Genomic DNA, 20344 nt, shown 5'->3' with positions numbered 1-20344 from the left:
AGATTGATGTTGTTTCAGTCGAGTCAGGGAGGTAAACAACCAGTGACCTCTAGTGCTTCCTCCTGGGTTTCATCAAAACTACTGGGATTGGGTAATTTTCTGGGGATTTCGTTAGAGGGGTTGGAGGAGGAGACATCAAATACTTGGAGGGAGTTGAACAAAGAGTTCTTATAGCAAGGGGGAAAGTTGCAGCAAAGAAGGGAGGAAATAAATCCAAGAGAAGCAGAGAAATGATGCGGTTAACATGGGGTTTAAACAGCAAGGCTAGCAGTAGTGAGGGAAGTGTGAGGGGGGGAGAAAGTCTTGAGGAATAACTTTGCTTTGGATTTAGGTGTTTGTAATGGAGTTAAAATTGCTATCTTGGAATGTAAGGGGTTTGGGGTCGGGTAGAAGAAGGCCTGTAGTGTGCGAGTCTCTGAAGAAGTCAGGGTCGAAAGTTGTTTTGCTACAAGAAACCAAGCTGGATAGTGTAGAGGCTGCAGTAGTTAGAAGCATCTGGGGGGAGGGAGAAGTTAGATGGAGAGCAAAGCTAGCAGTTGGGAGTGCAGGGGGACTGCTAAGTATGTGGGATCCGTCGGTTTGTAGTTTGATTTCCTCTCATATTGGAAATTTCTCGATTTCCCTAGCTCTGAAATTTGCAGATGGGAATGTTTGTCGAGTCACAAATGTGTATGGTCCTAATGATCAAAGTCTGCGGGAGGAGTTTTGGGAGGAGCTGGCTGTGGTGAGGGAAAGTACGTCTTACCCTTGGGTTATTGGTGGTGATTTTAATGTCACTTTGTCTGCTGAAGAGAAAAATTCTAGAGGGAGAAGATCCAAGGATATGATTCAGTTTGCTGACTTCATCAACAGATTTGAATTAATAGACTTACCCCTTCATGGTAGTCGGTTTACTTGGACCAACAATCAAGATATCCCTACTCTTATGAGACTAGACAGGTTTTTGGTTACCTCTAATTTTTTTGGAAAAGGTAAAGTAAATTTATTCAACACAAACAAACTGCAATTCAGACCCAAAAAGGCAGTCTCAAAAGCAGCCAAGATTACAACTTCCACCAGGAACAAGATTGAAATAAAACAGGCAAGCTAATATTCCTAAACTCCCCAGAAATGGAAATCCAAGAAATCAGCTTACCCATAGCTTTCTGAATTACATCATCCAAATCCTTTGACCTATTACAGAAAATTCTACCATTTCTCTCAGTCCAAATGGACCACAACACAGCAGCTGGGATTGTATTCCACATAAGTCTTCCCTTCTTATTCAGACCCTTCAGCTTCCAACAACAGAGGAGGTCCTTAACTGATCTTGGCATGACCCACTTAGCACCCAAAGCTTGGAAAAAATGCATCCAGATCTAAAGAGAGAACGGACAATGAAGACATAAGTTATCTGTAGTTTCTGCATCCTTCCCACAAAAAACACAATTTGGATCCATAATTGGAATGCCTCTTCTCAGCAGATTTGATCTTGAAAGACACTTGTCCAGAGCCATCGTCCACACTAGAAAGTTAGCTTTAGAAGGGCTCATCGGATTCCAAATCAGAGCAGCTGGGAAATCAGCATGCCCCTCACTACATAATTTATCAGCCATGGACTTCACAGTAGAGATCCCATCCGACTTCCACTTCCAGCACAACTCATCCTCCCCCAATCCATCAATCTTCTGGCTAAAGAGGGTCTTCAGCAGCTCCAAGAATTCTTCCAACTCCCAATCAAACAAGTTCCTCCTTAAAAGAGGGGACCAAGCAACTGAGCTCTCCTCCAGAGAGAAGTAGTCAACCACAGTAGCCTCATGATTCACTGCACAACTGAATATGTGAGGGAATGAAACAGCAAGAGGGCCTTCTGAACACCATTCATCACTCCAAAATTTTGTTCTATCACCTTTACCAACTTTCACAGAAATCCCTTCTCCGAAAATAGGAAAAAATCTCATAATTCCTTTCCACAGAGAATTACCCCAACTTGGGGGGGGGGGTCTCTAGTTCTCCAGTCTATCCACTCCCATACTTAACAGCAATAAGAGATCTCCACCAAGCATTTCTCTCAGTCGAGAATCTCCAGATCCACTTGCACAAAAGGGCAGTGTTGAAACTCTTTACCTTCCTTATTCCAAGACCACCTGATTCCTTAGGGAGACAGACTTGGTCCCAGTTAACTAGATGAACCTTGCTGTCCTCCTCCCAGCCTTTCCAAAGGAAATTCCTCTCAAGCTGTTCCAATCTCTTAGCCACACCAACAGGGATAGGAATTAGGGATAAGAAATAAGTTCGAAAATTCCTCTGAAGCTGTTCCAATCTCTTAGCCACACCAACAGGGATAGGAATTAGGGATAAGAAATAAGTTGGCAAATTAGAGAGAGTACTTTTGATCAAGGTTACCCTCCCTCCAAAAGAGAGGTACTTCGCCTTCCAAGAAGATAATTTCCTCTCCATTCTCTCAATGACTGGATCCCAAATCGAGGGAGGGAGCCAATTTGCCCCCAAAGGGAGATCCAAGTACTTCACAGGAAGAAAATCAGTCTTACAGGCCAAGGCATCAGCACACTCCTCTAAATTATAAACCTGCCCCACCGGAATGATAGAACTTTTGTTCAAGTTCACCTTAAGCCCAGACACCACTTCAAACCAAATTAAAACACCAAGCATGAGATCCAACTGGGATGGGGAAGCATCCATAAAACACAATGCGTCATCAGCAAACTGAAGAAGATTAACCTTTTCTCCCCCCTGACAAATTGCAAAGCCTTCCCAACTGCCATCTTCAGCAACCCTTTTACAGAGAAGGGTAAGGATTTCCATTACACAGATAAACAGCAAAGGGGACAGAGGATCTCCCTGCCTCAGCCCCCTAGAACTTTCAAAGAAGCCAGCTGACTGGCCATTAATCAGAACTGAGAATTTAGGAGATGTTGTACAAACCTTAATCCAATTCCTCCATTTCTGCCCAAAGTTCATATGATGTAGAACAGAATCCAAACACCTCCAATTAACATGATCATAAGCTTTCTCTATATCTAATTTGCAGATTAAACCTGGAACACCCTCTCTTCTTCTTGAGTGAATTAATTCATTAGCAATGAGAACCGAATCAAGCATCTGCTTACCAGGCACAAAAGCACATTGATTGTTAGAAATGACACTTCCTAGCACCCCTTTCATTCTCTCAGCAAGGACTTTAGCCAAAATCTTGTAGAAACTATGGAAAAGACTGATGGGCCTAAAGTCTTTAACATTCACAGCCCCCTCAACTTTTGGAACAAGAGTAATGAAAGTAGCATTCAAACTCCTTTGAAGGGAAGCATTTTCGTGAAAAGCCTGAAAAACCTTCATAATGTCTTGCTTAATAGTATCCCAGCATTTGGTATAGAACAAAATGGTGAGACCATCCAGGCCAGGAGACTTATCAGCCACCATCAAGGAAATAACAGATTTGACCTCCTCCTCTGAGAATGGCCTCTCAATATACAGCTTTTGATCTTCACTTAACTGCTTAAAAGGGAGATTCCTGGGAAAAGGCCTACAAGTCCAAAATTCTGTATAGAGCTTTTTATAACAACTTGTAGCCACCCCTTTAATATCAGCATCGGAAACCCCAACCTTACCATCCCATTCCAGCTTGGAAATAGAAGAAGCTCTCAACCTTGCATTGGCCATCTTATGAAAAAAGTGTGTATTTTTATCTCCCTCTTTCAGCCACCTCACCTTGGCCCTCTGTCTCCACTTAGTCTCATCCTCCACGGCCAATTTGTCATACCTTAGCTTTGCTTGAGCTCTTTTGAGTCTGCTTTCCTCGGAAATGGGGCCCACCTTTTCAGCAAAATCAATGTCCTTAATGGTACTCAAAAGGGCACACTTCTCTATTTCTGACTTCAAGGAGAGCTCCTTTTTCCAAAGCATTAATTTCTCTTTAACTGCACCTAATTTCCTTGCCAAGATATAAGAAGCTGAACCTTCCGCTTGCAGCCCATTCCACACATCCTTCAAAATCTGAATAAGCTTTGCCTCTTCCAACCAAGAGTTCTCTAGCTTGAATGGGGCTTTAACTTTGCCTCGACAACTACAAACCAACTGGATTGGACAATGATCAGACACTGGTCTAGGGACGGCAACCTGCCTGAAATCAGGGAATAAATCCTCCCAACTGTGAGAAACCAAGAACCTATCCAATCTCACCAGAGTAGGGGAATGTTGATTATTTGTCCAGGTGAACCGACTGCCCTGAAGGGGAAGATCCACCAGCTCAAAACTGTTAATAAAATCTGCAAACTGGATCATCTCCCTAGATCTCCTACCTCTTGTACTCTTTTCATCGGCAGAGAGGCAAACATTAAAGTCACCTCCCATCACCCAAGGAATAGACAAATTGGCTCTCACTCCTGCCAATTCCTCCCAAAAATCACCCCAGTGGCTTCTATTTGTAGGACCATAAACATTTGTAACCTGACATAATTTATTATCAAAAAACTTCAGCACCAATGAAACTGAGAAATTACCAACATGAGCATAAACAAGACTGCAAATAGTGGGATCCCAAAGAGTCACCAGGCCCCCAACACTACCCACAGCCAATTTAGCTTTCCACCTAACATCCCCTTCACCCCATATACTTCTGATAATGGCAGCATCCATGTAATCCAATTTAGTTTCTTGCAGCATAATTATCTTCGACTCCGATTTCTTCAAAGAAGCACACACCACAACATGCCTTCTACCTGAACACAAACCTCTAACATTCCAAGATAATAATTTCAAATCCATCTGATTCATAAGAAGAACATCAGCCATTCTCCAACCAGAACTCAAAGTCTTTTCCCTCCCCTCGCCGTCCCCTCACTAGACCCCACCTTGTCATTCAGCCCCCAAATCAACCTCATCAATTACCTACTCCTCTTTGAATTTGTTCCCCCTCTCTTAGCTGCAAGCTTCCCTCTTTCCAACATAACCCTATGTTCAATCCCCTCCAAGAACTTGGTTGTTTCCTCTTCCAAACCCTCCATCGACACACCCAAGAATTTACCCAAGCCCAACAACTTAGAAGTAACCCAATCTGAAGACGAGTTATCAGACTGCAAGTTACCCAGAAGCAACACATTGGGACTCTTACTTTGCTCGATATTAGATTGAGCAGTACCCCCCAAGACCAGTGTTATGGACTTCATTCCTTCAAAACTTAAGTATGGGCTTACTAAAGGCTTTCGGCCCAGGCCCACTCGAATGCCCCCTCACCTGGCCCTTACCACTGCTTAAGTGGATACAGCTGGCGTTTTGATGGTCTAATAAGTTCTCCTGACCCCCAGTTAATTTCATCAAACCCGAGCAGGACTCAAAAGTCGTTTTCTGACAGCTATTAATATCCTTCTTCGGCGCAAAACCCACTAAGGGAGCCACATTCAACTCTAACAAAAATTCTTTGATTAAATTTTTTAAATCCTTTAAACACAAATCCCGCCCAACCACCCCTTCATCAGACTTTCGAAACCCAAATACCTCTAATTGGGATGAGCACTTTCCAGATTTCAAGCAGATTGCCCTTCCCAGGCCAGTTTCAGAACACATTCCAATTCATCTTGTCGGTGGTGCTAGAGGTAGAGCAAAAGCCCCTTTCAAAATGGAGAATGCTTGGTTTGAAGATGCCACTCTTGTTCCTTTGCTGAAGACTGTGTGGGATGATCTGCAAGTAATGGGAACCAGCTCTTTCATTCTGGCAAAAAAATTGGGTGCCATCAAAGCAAGATTAAAGATTTGAAAATTGGAGAAAAGCATGAGTTTAGATACTGAAAAGAAAGCTCTCTTGAGTACCATAAAGGAAATTGATTCAGCAGAAGAGTTGGGTCCTATATCAAAGGAGCTTAGATTAAAAAGATCTCAGGTGAAGTTGAAGTATGATAAATTGGCAGTGATAGATGAAATTAAATGGAGACAGAACTAAAGTGGTTTGGCTTAAAGAGGGGGACAGAAGCACACACTTCTTCCACAAAATGGCAAATGCAAGAGCTAGATCCTTTGTAATTACCAGGTTGGAAGGAGAGAGCAGGGTGGGTGTCTCTGAGGCAGACATGAAGACAATGGCAACCAGCTTTTATAAAAATTTATATAGAGAATCCTGGTCCTTCAGACCTTTTCCTAGGTCCCTTCCATTTAAACAGTTGAGTGATGTGCAGTCTTCTTTTATTGAAAGACCTTTCACGGAGGAGGAATAAAAGCAGCAATTAAGATGTTGGCTGATGAAAAATCCCCGGGGCCTGATGGTCTCACAAATCTTTTCTACATTAAATGTTGGGATTTTGTGAGACAAGATATTCTGAATGTCTTCCAAGGCTTCTATGAGAGAGGTTCCTTGTAGAGGAGCTTGAACACTACCTTTATAACCCTTATTCCAAAGATTGAAGGTGCAGAGAACATTAAAGATTTCAAGCCAATTAGTCTTCTGCATAGTTTCTACAAAATCTTAGCCAAAGTTCTTGCTAAGAGAATGAAAGGGGTTCTAGGTAGTGTCATTTCTAACAACCAAAGTGCCTTTGTTCCGGGTAGACAGATGTTGGACTCGATCCTTATTGCAAATGAGCTTATACATTCAAGAAAAAAAGAAGGTTACCCAGGGCTGATTTGCAAACTTGATATTGAAAAGGCTTATGATCATGTCAACTGGAAATGTGTTGATCTTGTGTTACAGCAGACGAATTTTGGGCAGAAATGGAGGAACTGGGTAAAAGTTTGTATCACCTCTCCAAAATTTTCAATTTTGATTAATGGTCATTCCGCGGGCTTCTTTGATAGTTCCATGGGTCTTAGATAGGGTGATCCTCTGCCTCCTCTACTTTTTATATGTATAATGGAGATCCTCACTTTGTTCTGTAAAAAGGCTACTGATTCTGATGAGTGGGAAGGCTTTGCAATTTCTCCAGGGGGGAGAAGGTGAACATTCTCCAATTTGCAGATGATACTTTATGCTTTTTGGATGCCTCTGCCTCCCAGGTGAATTTAATTCTTGGGATCTTATCTTGGTTTGAGGTGGTCTCTGGCCTTAAAGTCAATTGGAATAAAAGTCAAATAATTCCAGTGGGCCAGGTTTCCAATTTAGCAGATTGTGCAAAAATTTTGGCTTGTTAGATTGAGTCCCTCCCAGTCAAATATTTGGGTCATCCTCTGGGAGCGAGTTGTGGATTATCTTCAATTTGGGACCCAGTAATTGAGAGAATGGAGAGAAAATTGGCTTCTTGGAAGGCAAAATACCTTTCTTTTGGGGGTAGGGTGACTTTGATTAAGAACACACTTTCCAATTTACCCACCTATTTCCTTTCCCTTTTCCCTATTCCAAACAAAGTTGCAAGTAAGCTTGAAAAACTTCAAAGGAATTTTCTTTGGAGAGGTTGAGAAGAGGAGAAAAAAGTTCACTTGGTAAGTTGGAATCAAGTTTGCCTCCCCAAGGATGAAGGGGGGTTAGGCATAAGGAAGTTGAAATCTTTTAACTCTGCTCTTCTCTGCAAGTGGATTTGGAGATTTGCGGCAGAAAATGATGCCTGGTGGAGACTTCTCATTGCTAGTAAATATGGTGTGGAATGGGGCAATTGGAGAACTAGGGACCCTCCTCCCAATTGGGGAAACTCGTTGTGGAAAGGGATAATGAAGAATTTCTTAGCTCTTGCTGTTGGGATCTCAATTAAAGTTGGCAATGGTAATAGGACCAAGTTTTGGAAGGATTCTTGGTGTTCGGATGGCCCCCTTGCTGATTCCTTTCCTCTCCTCTTCCAGTGTGCTTCTAACCAAGAGGCTTCTATTGCTGAGTGTTGCAGTGTATCTGGTGATTTAGTTCTTTGGTCTCCTTCCTTTAGAAGGAACCTTTTCGATTGGGAGGTGGAAGAGATAATGAACCTGTTGGCCTTTCTTCAAAATCAAGAGATGGATTTCAGCTCAGAGGATAAGTGGCAGTGGAAGTGGAATTCAGATGGTGTTTTCTCTGTCAAGTCTCTGGCTTCTAATCTCTGTAGAAGGGGTGTTTCTGATTTCCCTTGCCATCAGGTGTGGAATTCCATTAGCCCAACTAAATCTAACTTTCTAGTTTGGACTATGGCTCTAAATAAATGTTTGGCTAGAGCTAACCTTGTGAGAAGGGGCATTCAACTTTTGGACCTTTCATGCAGCTTGTGTGGGAGCACTGCTGAAACCACTGATCATTTGTGCATTCACTGCCCGTATTCGTCACAGCTATGGAATCATTTCTTCAGCTCTATGAACTTAAGTTGGGTTATGCCAAGTTCGGTTAAGGAGCTTTTGGGTTCCTGGAAGCTTAAGGGGTTGACCAAGAAAAAGAAGAGTGTATGGAAGACTATTCCTAGTGCTGTTTTATGGTCCATCTGGTCTGAGAGGAATAGAAGGATTTTTTGTAACAAGGCTTTAAGTCCGGAAGAGCTAATCCAGAAAGCAGTGGGCAAATTAATTTCTTGGGTGTCAGTGTCCGAGGAATTCAGAAATTGTAATGTGTCTGTTATTTTTCTTTCTAGTTCTTGGTGAAATGTGTAACTGCTGATTTTGTCAGTCGGCCTTTCTGGGACTGATCTCAGCTTTCCTTGCATATCTCTTGTTTCAATAAATATTACTTTACCTTTTCCAAAAAAAAAAAGAATTACCATGTATAGTAAAAATGTTTCAATAGAAGGTTCTTATTTTGATAAATCATCCCATAGTTCCATTACTACATTTATTTTTCTACAATTATTTATAACTATTTTGTGCTCAATTCATACAGAATAATACTTTTATCCTACAAACCATATTTGTGCCTAAGATAATTATTTTTAAACTATATTTGTTTTTAAAGTTTTTTAGGCACTATAGCACCAAAGTTCATGACTCGAAACAAGATAAAAAATCGACTTGCAAAATTTTCATCTAAAACATTTGTGATGTATCAATAAAGACAATTAATTTGCAATGGAAGGAGAGTAGCATCATCATCATCTAAGCCTTGCCCCAACTATAGGGGGGGCAGCTACATGAATCCTGTTTCACCATTCCATTTGGTTTCGAAAGGAGAGTAGCAACATTACATGAAATATGGGCTGAGTGCAATGCTAGGATAGACCTTCTCAGGTTCACACTAGCGAACGTTTAAAAGTTTGTTATATATTTGAAGTGATTTGGCAACTAAATCTATCTGATTATGTAGCTCAACAATTGATCTATAAGAAGTGCATAAACACTTGGAACTTTATTCTGACAGTCCACGCTTAATTTCATAGTTTACAGAGTTTTTTCCCTGAATGTAAACTAAGATTCTTATTTAATTCATTAAAAGAATACTGGGTACAAAGTATTTTATAACCATTGTATTGGCTGGACATCTCCACCTATCCCCTTTTAATTGTGTTAGGCACTGCTTCAAGGGGGTGCTACCTCCCAAATTAATCAGAGAGAGAGAAAGAGACAGAGAGGAGGAGGAGGGAGAGAGAGAGAGAGAGAGAGAGAGAGAGATTGTTCGAATGGTAAAAATGTCTCCCACTCTTCTTATTTCTTTGATCTTTTATACTGTACATGTTATTCCATCAAGATCAAGATTTTTTTTATGAATAATCAAGATCAAGATTTGGTAGTTACATCTTAGCTGTATCTTTTTTTTTATATCTTTTTAAGGGCTACACAACAGGGGGTAGCCCATCCCCCAACCCAGGTGCAAGCAGGATTCAATCCCAACCAGCTGGTTGGCACCTTGCTACATCTTAGCTGTTAACAACCTGATGTTTGTTCTTGATCCCCTTCCATAATTAAACTTTTACGGTTTAGCAATTTGGCTATTTCCATTCCTTAATTGATTGCTAATAATTCCACCCTAATTGAATTTCCATGGCCAATCAGTCCAGAATATTTACATAGTGTTACCAATAAAAAATAGTTTATATAATGTTTTGATCACAAAAAAAAAATAGTTTATATAATGTTCCTATAGGAGCTTTTAAGTTATAGCAAAATTTTGGGAATTCACCGCAATATCAAGTAACTATTTCAACATACCAATGTGAACCAATTCCAACCAAGTCTAATTCAAAATTCTAGCATTAACAGATCAAGTAAATATCTAAAAAGAATTGTCATCTCCTCTCAATTCAAAGCAGACTCCAAAGTTGATAACAAAGTAGGAAAAAAAAAACTTTTTTATCGTTTTTCTGTTTTCCCAAATAATGCAACAAAATGTTGGATACTTGGATGCAGTCAAAGTACCTTTTAACAGATGTTTTCACCAGGCACCCATCAAAATCGAATGCAGCAATTTTTCTTGAATCGTGAAGTCCATCATCCTGTGCTAAAGTGTAAAGGAGAACATGTAAATGAAGACCATTTCAATCACTGTGTCAAGAAGTATGAAAAAAGTTTAAAAGTGCATATTTCAATTTGTAAATGCATGTAAACATATAAACATGGGGCATTCACCATGTGTGCCAGGGGAGGAGGGGACTATTTCTTTATAAATACATATTTTGTTTGAGACCCAGCCCTGAAGCATTAAGGATGAGTTTATTTTATTTGATTTTAGGAGACTAAATTCGGTCTTAATCGTCTAATTTGTAATTAGACAATCTACTTTATCTAGAAAGATGGGACCCATGCCAATAATAACATCTTGAAGGCCTTTGTACTGAGTTTGTTATTGAGAATGTAAACCAACTTGAATTAGGAAACAGCACAATTTTAGTAATTAGTAAGGGTAAATTACAGACTACCACCCTGTACTTAAGGGATAGCAACACTTAGCCCTAAAACTTTATTTTTGCAACAACCCCCCTCCCTTGAACTTTTAGATTCCAATGTTTTAAAACCCAGAGGCATGACACAAGGTGTTTCACTGCCTGGAGGCATGAGACGTAGTTCAGAACATAAGACGCGTAAGCCTCCTGAGCACAAGGAAGCGTAAGCCTCCTTAAGAGGAGGATGAGGAGGAAGAAGAGGGAAGAGGATCTCTTTTTTTTTCTTGTTTCTTTTTTACTAAAGATGTCTTGTATTAAGAAGAATGAAGATGCATAACACTAGGGTCTTGTCACATGAGAATCTGTTTTGAAGTTAACTCACCGAATGCTAATGGTGGGGGTTAAGTGATGGAATCTAAAAATTCAGGGAGGTCATTGTCACAAAACAATGTTGAATTTCAACCCCAACATTATTAGTTCATGGACTTGCCAAGATAGGTGCCACCAAACCATGTCCTTGTAGCTCAGGCACCTTGCAAACTATTGGATCAGAAAATTGAATAATTTCCTGTTATTTGATCAGGTTAAAAGTCAACTATTTGTCTGGCCATCAAAGTTACAGATAAAGCAATTGACTTATGGGGTTATTCCTGCTATGATGGAATTTCTTTGTCTTCGTCAAGAGCTATGATGCCCAGATACAAATACAGATATGACATAGACACAGGTATAGGTTATAGAGATGTGAATCTCCAGTCTCCATTTCCTAAAATTCTGGACATGGATATATGTATGAATATCCCATATAATATGCTCACATCATGCATTTATATCTGGTTTTTTAAGCTAAATGGCATTTCTCGAGAATTATGTCTTGCAAAATTTAATTACATTTCTAACATGTACATATATTTTGATAGAATAATTTGTTAAAACATGCCACCTTACATATTTTAAAAGTGGTAATGCTATAGTGTACACCTAGAAGTATCTATGCAGTACCAGGTATCATCCCATAAGTATCAGTTGTGATATCACTATGATAGGCATGTACAGGAGTCTGGGTATCATGGGTCAAGAGGGGTTCTAATATTGTGTTCGGTCAAAGCAGTCTTCAAAATACAAGTAGAGTTATAGAAAATGTGATCAACAAGAGGTTTGGCCAGAATGTAAATGTTTATTGATTTAAGCAGAAGACAACTTACAACTTTCAGCAGATTGTGCTAAGTACAAAAAAACTTTCAAAAGAAGTCCAACGACAAGCTAAGCTAACACCGGGCACAAATCAAGATTGATGGCAGAGAGGCTGGATCAGGGCACCAACAAGGACCGCAGAAGTTGGATGGTAGGGAGAGCAGAAAAGGTTTACCACTTTTTACACTGGAAGTGCCAACAACAACAATCATATTGTAGCTGAGATCATTGCAGATGAAACAAGGTGCTGATGAGTACCAGAATGAAGAGCCATGACTAGGGATTGCAACTTGGGCAGATTTTTCTTTCAAAACTGGCCAACCCCCTACCTAAAGTCCACCCTATTTTTTCAAATTTTGTGCAATTAAGTTTCAGGCATTTTATTCTGTTGTTTCCTGTCCTGTCAGACCTCTTTACAGTTTACTAATCACATCCTGCCATGTCTTCTCTTTTTGCCACAATGTTAGTAGATGTGAATCAGTCCTCTTAAGTCTGGTATTAAATTCTGATTACAGCAATAAAAAAGGAAGAAAAGAAGAGAGATACAGCACTACAGCAGAAGAGAAGAAGATTGAGAAGGAGAGGAAGAAGAAGAGAGTTCGATGGTTCCCACTCTCCCCTCACTAATCTTTTATTAATCTCAACTAATCAAGATAATTACATGTCTGCCCTTAAGTGGGCGGCCAACTCAGCAATAACTTAAAAGAAATTAAAAGAAGTTAACAGGCCCATTAACACATAAAATATAAATAGAGCACTACTAAACAGAAAACAAGTAGTCAAGAACTAAGGCCCATTCAGCCCAGTCTCTCTACACTCCCCTCAAGTTGAGCATAGATATCAATCATGCCCAGCTTGCTTATATAGTGTATCAATTTTCCTTTTGGAACACCTTTGGTCAAGGCATCAGCCAACTACTCTTCTGAAGCAATGAACGGCAAGCAAACTTCACCTAAAGCAACTCTCTCCTGTATAAAATGTCTACCAACCTCTGTGTGCTTGGTTCCATCATGCTAAACAGGATTATGTGCAATGTTGATAGCTATCTGGTTATCACAATATAGCATCATTGGCTTGTGATAGTCAATATCCAACTCTTCCAAAAGTGATCTAAGCCACAATAATTCTTAAACTCCATGTGCCATTGCTCTACACCCTGCCTCATCTAAAGATCTGACTACTACAAACTGCTTCTTACTCCTCTATGAGATAATGTTCCCTACTACCAAAGCGTAGTATCCTGATGTGAATCTCCTATCATCAATACATCCAACCTAGTTAGCATCAGTGTATGCTTCCAACTTCATATGTTTGTGCTTGGCAAACAGAATACCTTCCCCTAGAGTGCCTTTTAACTAACACAAAACCCTCTCTACAACTGCTAAATGTGTATCTCTAGGTGAATGCATAAACTAACCAATGACACTCATTGCATATGAAATATCTGGTCGAGTCATGCAAAGATAATAATAACTTCTCAAGCAGTCTCTAAAACACTCCCTATCAGACAATAGGGGTGTCCACAATAATTTCGATTGGCCACTTCACCAATTTGATGTTAAAAATGCCTTCTTAAATGGAGACCTACATGAAGAGATCGATATATCTTTACCTCCAGGGTTGTATGGGAAGGAAATGCAAGGGAAGTTGTATAAATTGAAGAAATCCCTTTACAGCCTTAAACAGTCTCCTAGAGCTTGGTTTGAGAGATTCTGGGCTGCCCTTGTCTCTTTTGGATACGCACAGACTCGGTATGTTCATACTTTATTTGTTAAGGGGAGTAATTCCTTGGTGACTTTTTTTATTGTTTATGTTGATGACATTGTGGTTATTGGCAATGACACCCAGGAAGTGGTTAAAGTCAAACGGTTCCTTAACACTGAGTTTGAAATCAAGGATTTGGGAGATCTCGGATATTTCTTGCAAATTGAAGTTGTTAGATTTAAGGATGGTATCTTCATTTCTGAACACAAATATGTCCTTGATCTACTTGTAGAGACTAGTAAACTTGGTGCTAAACCAGCCTCCACCCCTATAAACTTGGGAACACTCCCAAATTCTCTTCTCATATGTAGGATCCTTCTATTCTAGTTTCTTACTACAGCCTATAAGATAACCAAGTTTCCCTCTATTGCAAACATAATTCTGTATAGACTGAGACCACTCCAAGTGGTTAGTCTGATCCAACCTTACTGCAATCACAACATTGTAAAAACTGTCCGCAAAGCTTGCTAGACCAACCCTAGATTATGAGTATTGCTTCAAATGAACTCCGAATTGCTCCATTGATCTAACAAATCAATCTGGAGGCCATTGAAAACAAAAGGAAGGTATAACAAACCTAGAACAACTGACCTATAGTCAAATGAACACCTGAAGGTAGGGTTTTCACCCACCTTGGCTCCTAGGACAAAGAGAGAAACCACAATTGCTCCTGGCAGCTTTCCTAGATCATTTTCCAAAGGCTGTTGCACCCTATAACAGATCAAATAGCTCCTATAGAGCCCCAAGCGCCAGCCTCAATCCACCTCTTTAACCCTTAACTCAATCAAGTTCAGACTCCTCCTGTCAGTTCAGATTTTGGGTAGAAATCTTCAGGAGTATTTCTAGGCTTCAAAACAGCAACTTAAGATCTGCAAAACCTTCTACCAACTAGGCAACAACTTCCAACAATGATCAGCAACTCATCCATCCATACACTCCGTTGACCCTAATGCCTAAAGTTTATGGGTTCAAGAAAGAAAGAAAAAGAGGAAGAACACTGGTTTGATACCAAGTAGGGAAAAGAGAAGAGAATAGAATTGGATTTTGGGCAAAGATAATCATAGCTGTCTCCCAGCTCCCTAATTGAGTTTTATTAGATCTAATCATAATTAAATGTATACTTACAAGAAAGCCCTTAGTAGGGCAGCTGCATGAACAAATAAATATATATATATATAAATATAAAAGACTTAGGTCCATCAAAATTCAGGCCCATTAGCATAAAATAAAAAAACACTAAAAGACTTCACACGACCCAACAACTCAACAATAGATCAAGTGAGGGTTGGTGTCCCTTCTGCTATGTCATTCTATAAGTTGTGTGGTGCAGTTCCCAAGGAAGGGACTTTAAGAGGGAAGGAGAAGGCACATGAGAGAGAGGAGGGAAATAGTCCTAGATCCAAGGGTTAATGGTGTTTCCAATTTCCACCAGTCCACCTCAAAAACAAATTCCAAAAGCTGTGGACCAAAAGCTTTCTTTGTTCAATCATTTAACTTCAAAAGTGAAGGAAAATATAACTGTTTATAGAGAACAGAAGGCTCTCTTTACAAAAGAAACCTGAATTCTAATTTGCTACTGAAGCAACCTAAACTCAACTAAACACGGCCTTGATCCTGAATATTTGAGGTTGGCCACACAAATCCTGTCCCACCATTTCACTCTATCAAGAGCCATGTTTTCTGTAAAATAATAAGCCTTTAAATAATTTTTACCACTTCAGACTGCAATTTCTTTTATCTTCCCCTTGCTCTTTTAGAGCCTTCTACTTGCACAAATACACTCCTTATTGGTGCAGTCATTGGTCATCTATATACATGACTCTGTCAACTTTCCCTCATCTTGTCAGTTGTCACTATTGGAGCTACTCCCAAGTCCTCTCCAATGTGCTCATTTCTGATTCTATCACTATCAAAGCAACCTAACAGAGAAAATTAACAAAATGAAAACAGAAAAGCATAGTATACACTAAGCATCTTTTTTCCTGCCTGAGCTTGAAGGAGTAAGCTCAAACACAGGCTGAACTAGGAGGCTCATTACCCTTACATGGCAGAATTATTCCAAAAGGGATGACCTAGAATGCAAAAGTGATGGATGGACCTGCAAAAACAAGAATGAGGTTGCAGAAATGTTCTGGACTGCAGGTCATCCCACATCAATGAGCTCTGGGTTAGTTTCGTTGGCTTGACTGCATTTGTTTTTTCTTTTTTTCTTTTTGATCTATCTTGACTGGATTTGTTACATGGAACAATCCCAATTGTTGGATTTGGAACAAAAACTAGGTGCAAACAGACACCAGGTTCAATCTTTCCAAAACCAAAAAATCAAAGTTCCAAATTTCCAAAGTGTTCTCAAATTAGAGAGTGCATCCTATCACAAACACACATACATACACAGAGCAGTAGACTATTAAAAGTTTTGAACAAGAGCATAGTCACTTGAAATTGGTTCAAGTTTTGAAATATCAAGACCTCCAGAATTGCTTCAAGTCAAAAAGAAATTTCAAAACTATTGAAATTCAAAATTTTATGCATACCATACATAGAGAGAAAGACACCACTAAATTATATTACACCAGTAGTGCCAAGATGAAGAAATAATTACATATTTCAACCAAAGGTTCAAGTCTTCAAGATAAGAGGAAAATGTAGATTGCAAGCTGAACTCGACTTGATTTAGTGAATTATGAAAAATTGAAATAAAGCAATTTCAGATACAGCTGGTTTTCTTGTTGTTTTGTTCTTAACCCCTGCTGATGCTGAGGACTTTATCAGGGCTGAATTCCTGGCTGTTCTTCAAGAGGTGCAGATAGCAAAAGAGTTGAACTTGGAGAGTTTAATTCTTGAAGGGGTTCCAAGGAAGTGGTGGGATGGTTGAAGAACCCAGAGTCTGTTATATGGGCCTATAGGGATGTAATCAAGAGATTTAAATGGTTAATAGCATGACATTAAGGAAACAATGGGTTCAAAGATCGGGAAATGGATTGGCCAATACATTAGAAAACCAAGGGGTTAATAGGGGAAAATTGTAGGTGGCTCAATCGTAATCTAATTTAAATTTGTGAGAAGTTGCACCCCGCACCTCTCCATGGGATGCTTGTACTCTATGTATATTTTATTGGTTAATTAATAAAATATTGAAGTTATTTGTCAAAAAAAAAAGTTGAAATAAAGCAAAACCTTTGCGCTATTAAAAGTTCAGATAATCAAGTATTGACAAACATCAAACTGTGGCAGAAAAGAAAATTTTGCATCACAAACAACTCACCTAACACCTAACTAATGTTCAAGCCATAGATATCTAAAGGAAATATTCAATAAATTAGGACCAACCGACCAACATCTCACCCGTTCAAGAAATATAATTGTTTGAAAAGCCTTCCATTTTGGCAATAATGTGGCATCCTGATTCAAGAAACAAGATTAAAGCAACAGCTTAAATAACACGTAATGAAAAGGAGCATTTACAAGACAAGCAGATCCATGATTGATAAGCTCATCAAATTTACCAAAACGGTAAACCAAGCAGATCCATGATTGATAAGTGCAAACCTTGTACTTATCCTTTACACCAGAAAGAGAAAAAACTATGCCCAAATTAGCTTCATTTCCAGATGTACACAACTGGGAACAATTATTACAAAGGAAACTGATCAGCTCAATTGTGGAAAAGCATGAAAATATCATATAGAGATAAACTAGGTAGGAAACAAACAAGTCCAGAGTGTCCAGAAAAATTAATGGAAAGGATATCATCCATATCCAAAATAATATCAACTTTTGCCATTATCAAGTATCAACAACAGTAAGAAGATACTTTAGTACAACAGATAAAATCATTGAAAATTGAAGCTTGATTCTAACTTCATAATTGGTCTGTGTAACCTATTCCATTATTATAGACAAGTAATCAGTTCAGAATTGCTCTTTGCAATGACATTCCTGGTCAGGTTAAATACCTCTTTCGGTTTCCAGAAAAGTCCTTTTCTTATTAGCAAAGTAAGATTTTATTAAAACCACTGGTTGGTTGTTCTGTATAACTATGAGAGTAACAGAAAATTCACTTCAAATTCAAAATTAGAAACATCAACATGGCCAGAAAAAAGATCCAATGAAGGGCTTGACAATATATTAATGGTGTTAGTCAGCTTCTTAGCTGATCCTATATAGTTGCAAACAGTGTTTTAAAAGCACAAGGTGCAGGGGTCAATTTGTGCCTGAGGCACAAGGCGAGAGGCGCGTGCCTTTTTAAGCAAGGCGCAAAAATTTAAAAAAAAAAAAAACTAAAAAATTCAAAAAAAATCAAAAAATTATAAAACATAATATTAATAAAAATATAAACTTAAATTTTAAAATAAATGTTTTAAAAAACCTATTATCTAAAATTAAAATACATAAACATAATATGTAAAGCATATTCAAGTGAGAATTTAAAAATGAAATCAAACATATAAAACATTTTCAAGCATATAAAACACACAATCTCTTTTTTTCTCAATTACATTATTTCAAGTAGCTAATGTGACATATTACATTCCTAATTCTACTAGCCACCTTTGTGCCACACCCCTCGAGGCAAGCCCAAACAAGTCCATGTTAGAGTCTTAAATTCTTAGTTCAAGAACCCCCTATTTGGTAATGTTGTCCATTCATTCATCCTAATAAAATATCTTCTTAAAAAGCAATTAAAACTATAAAACCATTATTTTTTGTGTGAAAACTAAGAATTTAAGACCCTAACATGGATCTATTTGGGCTTGCCTCGAGGGACATGGCACAAGGTCCGGGGGCGGAGCCCCCAGCCCAATCGCTAGACTCAGAAAAAAGAAAAGGTGTCAAATTTTCAAAAGGCGCACACCTGGGCTGAGGCACAAGGCACACCTAGGACCTGGGCGAGGCACCTACCCTAAAATGCACCTCGCCTGTGCGCCTAGGCGCGCCTTTTAAATCACTGGTTGCGACAAGGCTTTGCAAAATAGCATCAAACTACCTTCGATTCATTTGAATTCCCTTGATCAAGGCCATCCATCTCAGCTCCATCTGGTTTACAAACCTAGAATAAATAAAAAATATGTAAGCAACAGGGCAAAGAAATAACTAAAACAATGCTCATGCCACACTAAGAGAAATACATTCATGCAAAAGTTCATAAACTTCATAAGAGTACCCATCCACCTTTGATTTCTTTGAACTCCTTTCCTTAAGTTCATCTGTCTCCGCTTCTGCTTTTTTAACCTGAAACCAAAAGAAAATTAGTGAAGACAACAAATAGTAGAAAATTAACCAAAGCCATGACACCCTTTAGGCATGTTTACTTACTTTCAACTCCTTTGAACTCTTTCCCTCGCTTCCTTCGGCTCCATCTTCATCTCCATCAGAAACCTGAAAAAGAATAGCACCGGTAATAGCTCAATACCATCTAACATATGTCTTCGCACGTGCAAGTTCAATAATATCTCCCGAACAAAGAATTGTGGTAAAGGTTATTTTTTCACAACATTGATTTCGATGGAATGGCTGGATTGCAGTGAAATCAGCTCAAACCTCTTTAAGCGACTGGCTCCGCCCGGCCTCCAATTTCTTCAATGCTTCCTGATCACTGCTCTGAAACCGCAGAAAAGAACGAGAATAAAAACAACTATCAAATAAAGGAATTTTTAATCGGTGAGATAGGGATTCAAAAAAACAAAAAAGAAGAAAACGAATAGCGTGCATCCAGTAGAACCTTCAGTATCGAAAAACCCTTTATCTTCTCCGCAGAAACGATCTGCTCAGAGTCAGTAGGGAAGCAACTCAAGTGATGCCATCTCGTCATATCGAAGCCCCGAGAATCTCTACTGACCAACCCTAACCTCAGAGTATTCACAGTAATGGTTTTCGAGCATTTCTTACAGGAAGATCGATTAGACTTCGCGTACTCAGCGACGATGTTCAATGCAACCATTATAGATCTTCTGACGCAGGAACAATAGAAACGACTCGAAATGAGTGGCAGAACTCTACGCCGAGTTCGAATGAAGAGTGAATTAGAACGGTTAGGGTTTTGTGATAAAATGGGCAAATACGTGAAACTTGACATGCAAAATGCGATGAGGTGTTGGATGAAGAAATCTAGTGACTTCTCGAAGACGATGGACTCAGACCGTTCAGAACATATCTTCCCGCCATTTTGGTCGATCGATCGTTTGTGCTTCCGCGCAAGCTGGCAGGAAACGCGGGTCACAGGGTCAGGGCCTTAAAGGCTTGGCCAAGCCGCCAAATGAAAAATATAGGCCTCAATGGGTCGGTTCACCCCGACCGACCGAACGAACCGATTGTGCTGGTTCTGGTTCATATTTTGTCTCGAATCTCGATTAATATTTAATAATTTGATCAATTCTAATTATTGCTTGTTCTCGATCATTATTCTATTAAAAATATACAGGTTTTATAATTGTTATTATATTTTATGTTTGAAATGATAAATTTGATAGATAATATATAAAATAGTATTAGTTAAAAAACTTAATTTATTAGCATATAAATAATTTAGTATTTTAATATTATTTTTATTAAAGCTATATTATCAAATTTCAAGTTTTTAAATTATTAATTACTTCGATAATAAATAAATATAAGTGTCAATATAATTGAGTCTATCGTGTCAAACCCAATTGTCCTAATTATTACTTAGGACGGGTCTAGGTCCATGATTTTGTCACAAT

The 20344-nt window shown here is 39.0% G+C and overlaps 1 protein-coding gene across 1 annotated transcript in view; it reads right to left on the bottom strand.

Annotated features, from left to right (window-relative positions):
* LOC104593444 (phosphoesterase) overlaps window positions 1–19871 on the bottom strand; it is a 28113-nt gene extending 8242 nt beyond the window's left edge. The window contains exons 1-8 of the mRNA XM_010253279.3: window positions 19366–19871; window positions 19185–19244; window positions 18960–19022; window positions 18816–18875; window positions 18631–18693; window positions 17193–17264; window positions 16989–17045; window positions 10222–10298 (exon numbers count right to left, since the gene is read on the bottom strand). Of these exons, the coding sequence (XP_010251581.1) occupies window positions 10222–10298; window positions 16989–17045; window positions 17193–17264; window positions 18631–18693; window positions 18816–18875; window positions 18960–19022; window positions 19185–19244; window positions 19366–19719 (806 nt within the window). The 5' untranslated portion in view covers window positions 19720–19871. The remainder of the gene's footprint in view (window positions 1–10221; window positions 10299–16988; window positions 17046–17192; window positions 17265–18630; window positions 18694–18815; window positions 18876–18959; window positions 19023–19184; window positions 19245–19365) is intronic.
* Between the last annotated feature and the right edge of the window lie 473 nt (window positions 19872–20344).

The sequence above is a fragment of the Nelumbo nucifera genome, chromosome 7 (genome assembly GCF_055504915.1).
Source record: "Nelumbo nucifera cultivar China Antique chromosome 7, China Antique-T2T, whole genome shotgun sequence".
In the NCBI taxonomy this organism is placed as follows: Eukaryota; Viridiplantae; Streptophyta; class Magnoliopsida; order Proteales; family Nelumbonaceae; genus Nelumbo; species Nelumbo nucifera.
This window is presented reverse-complemented; position numbering and strand designations above follow the sequence as displayed.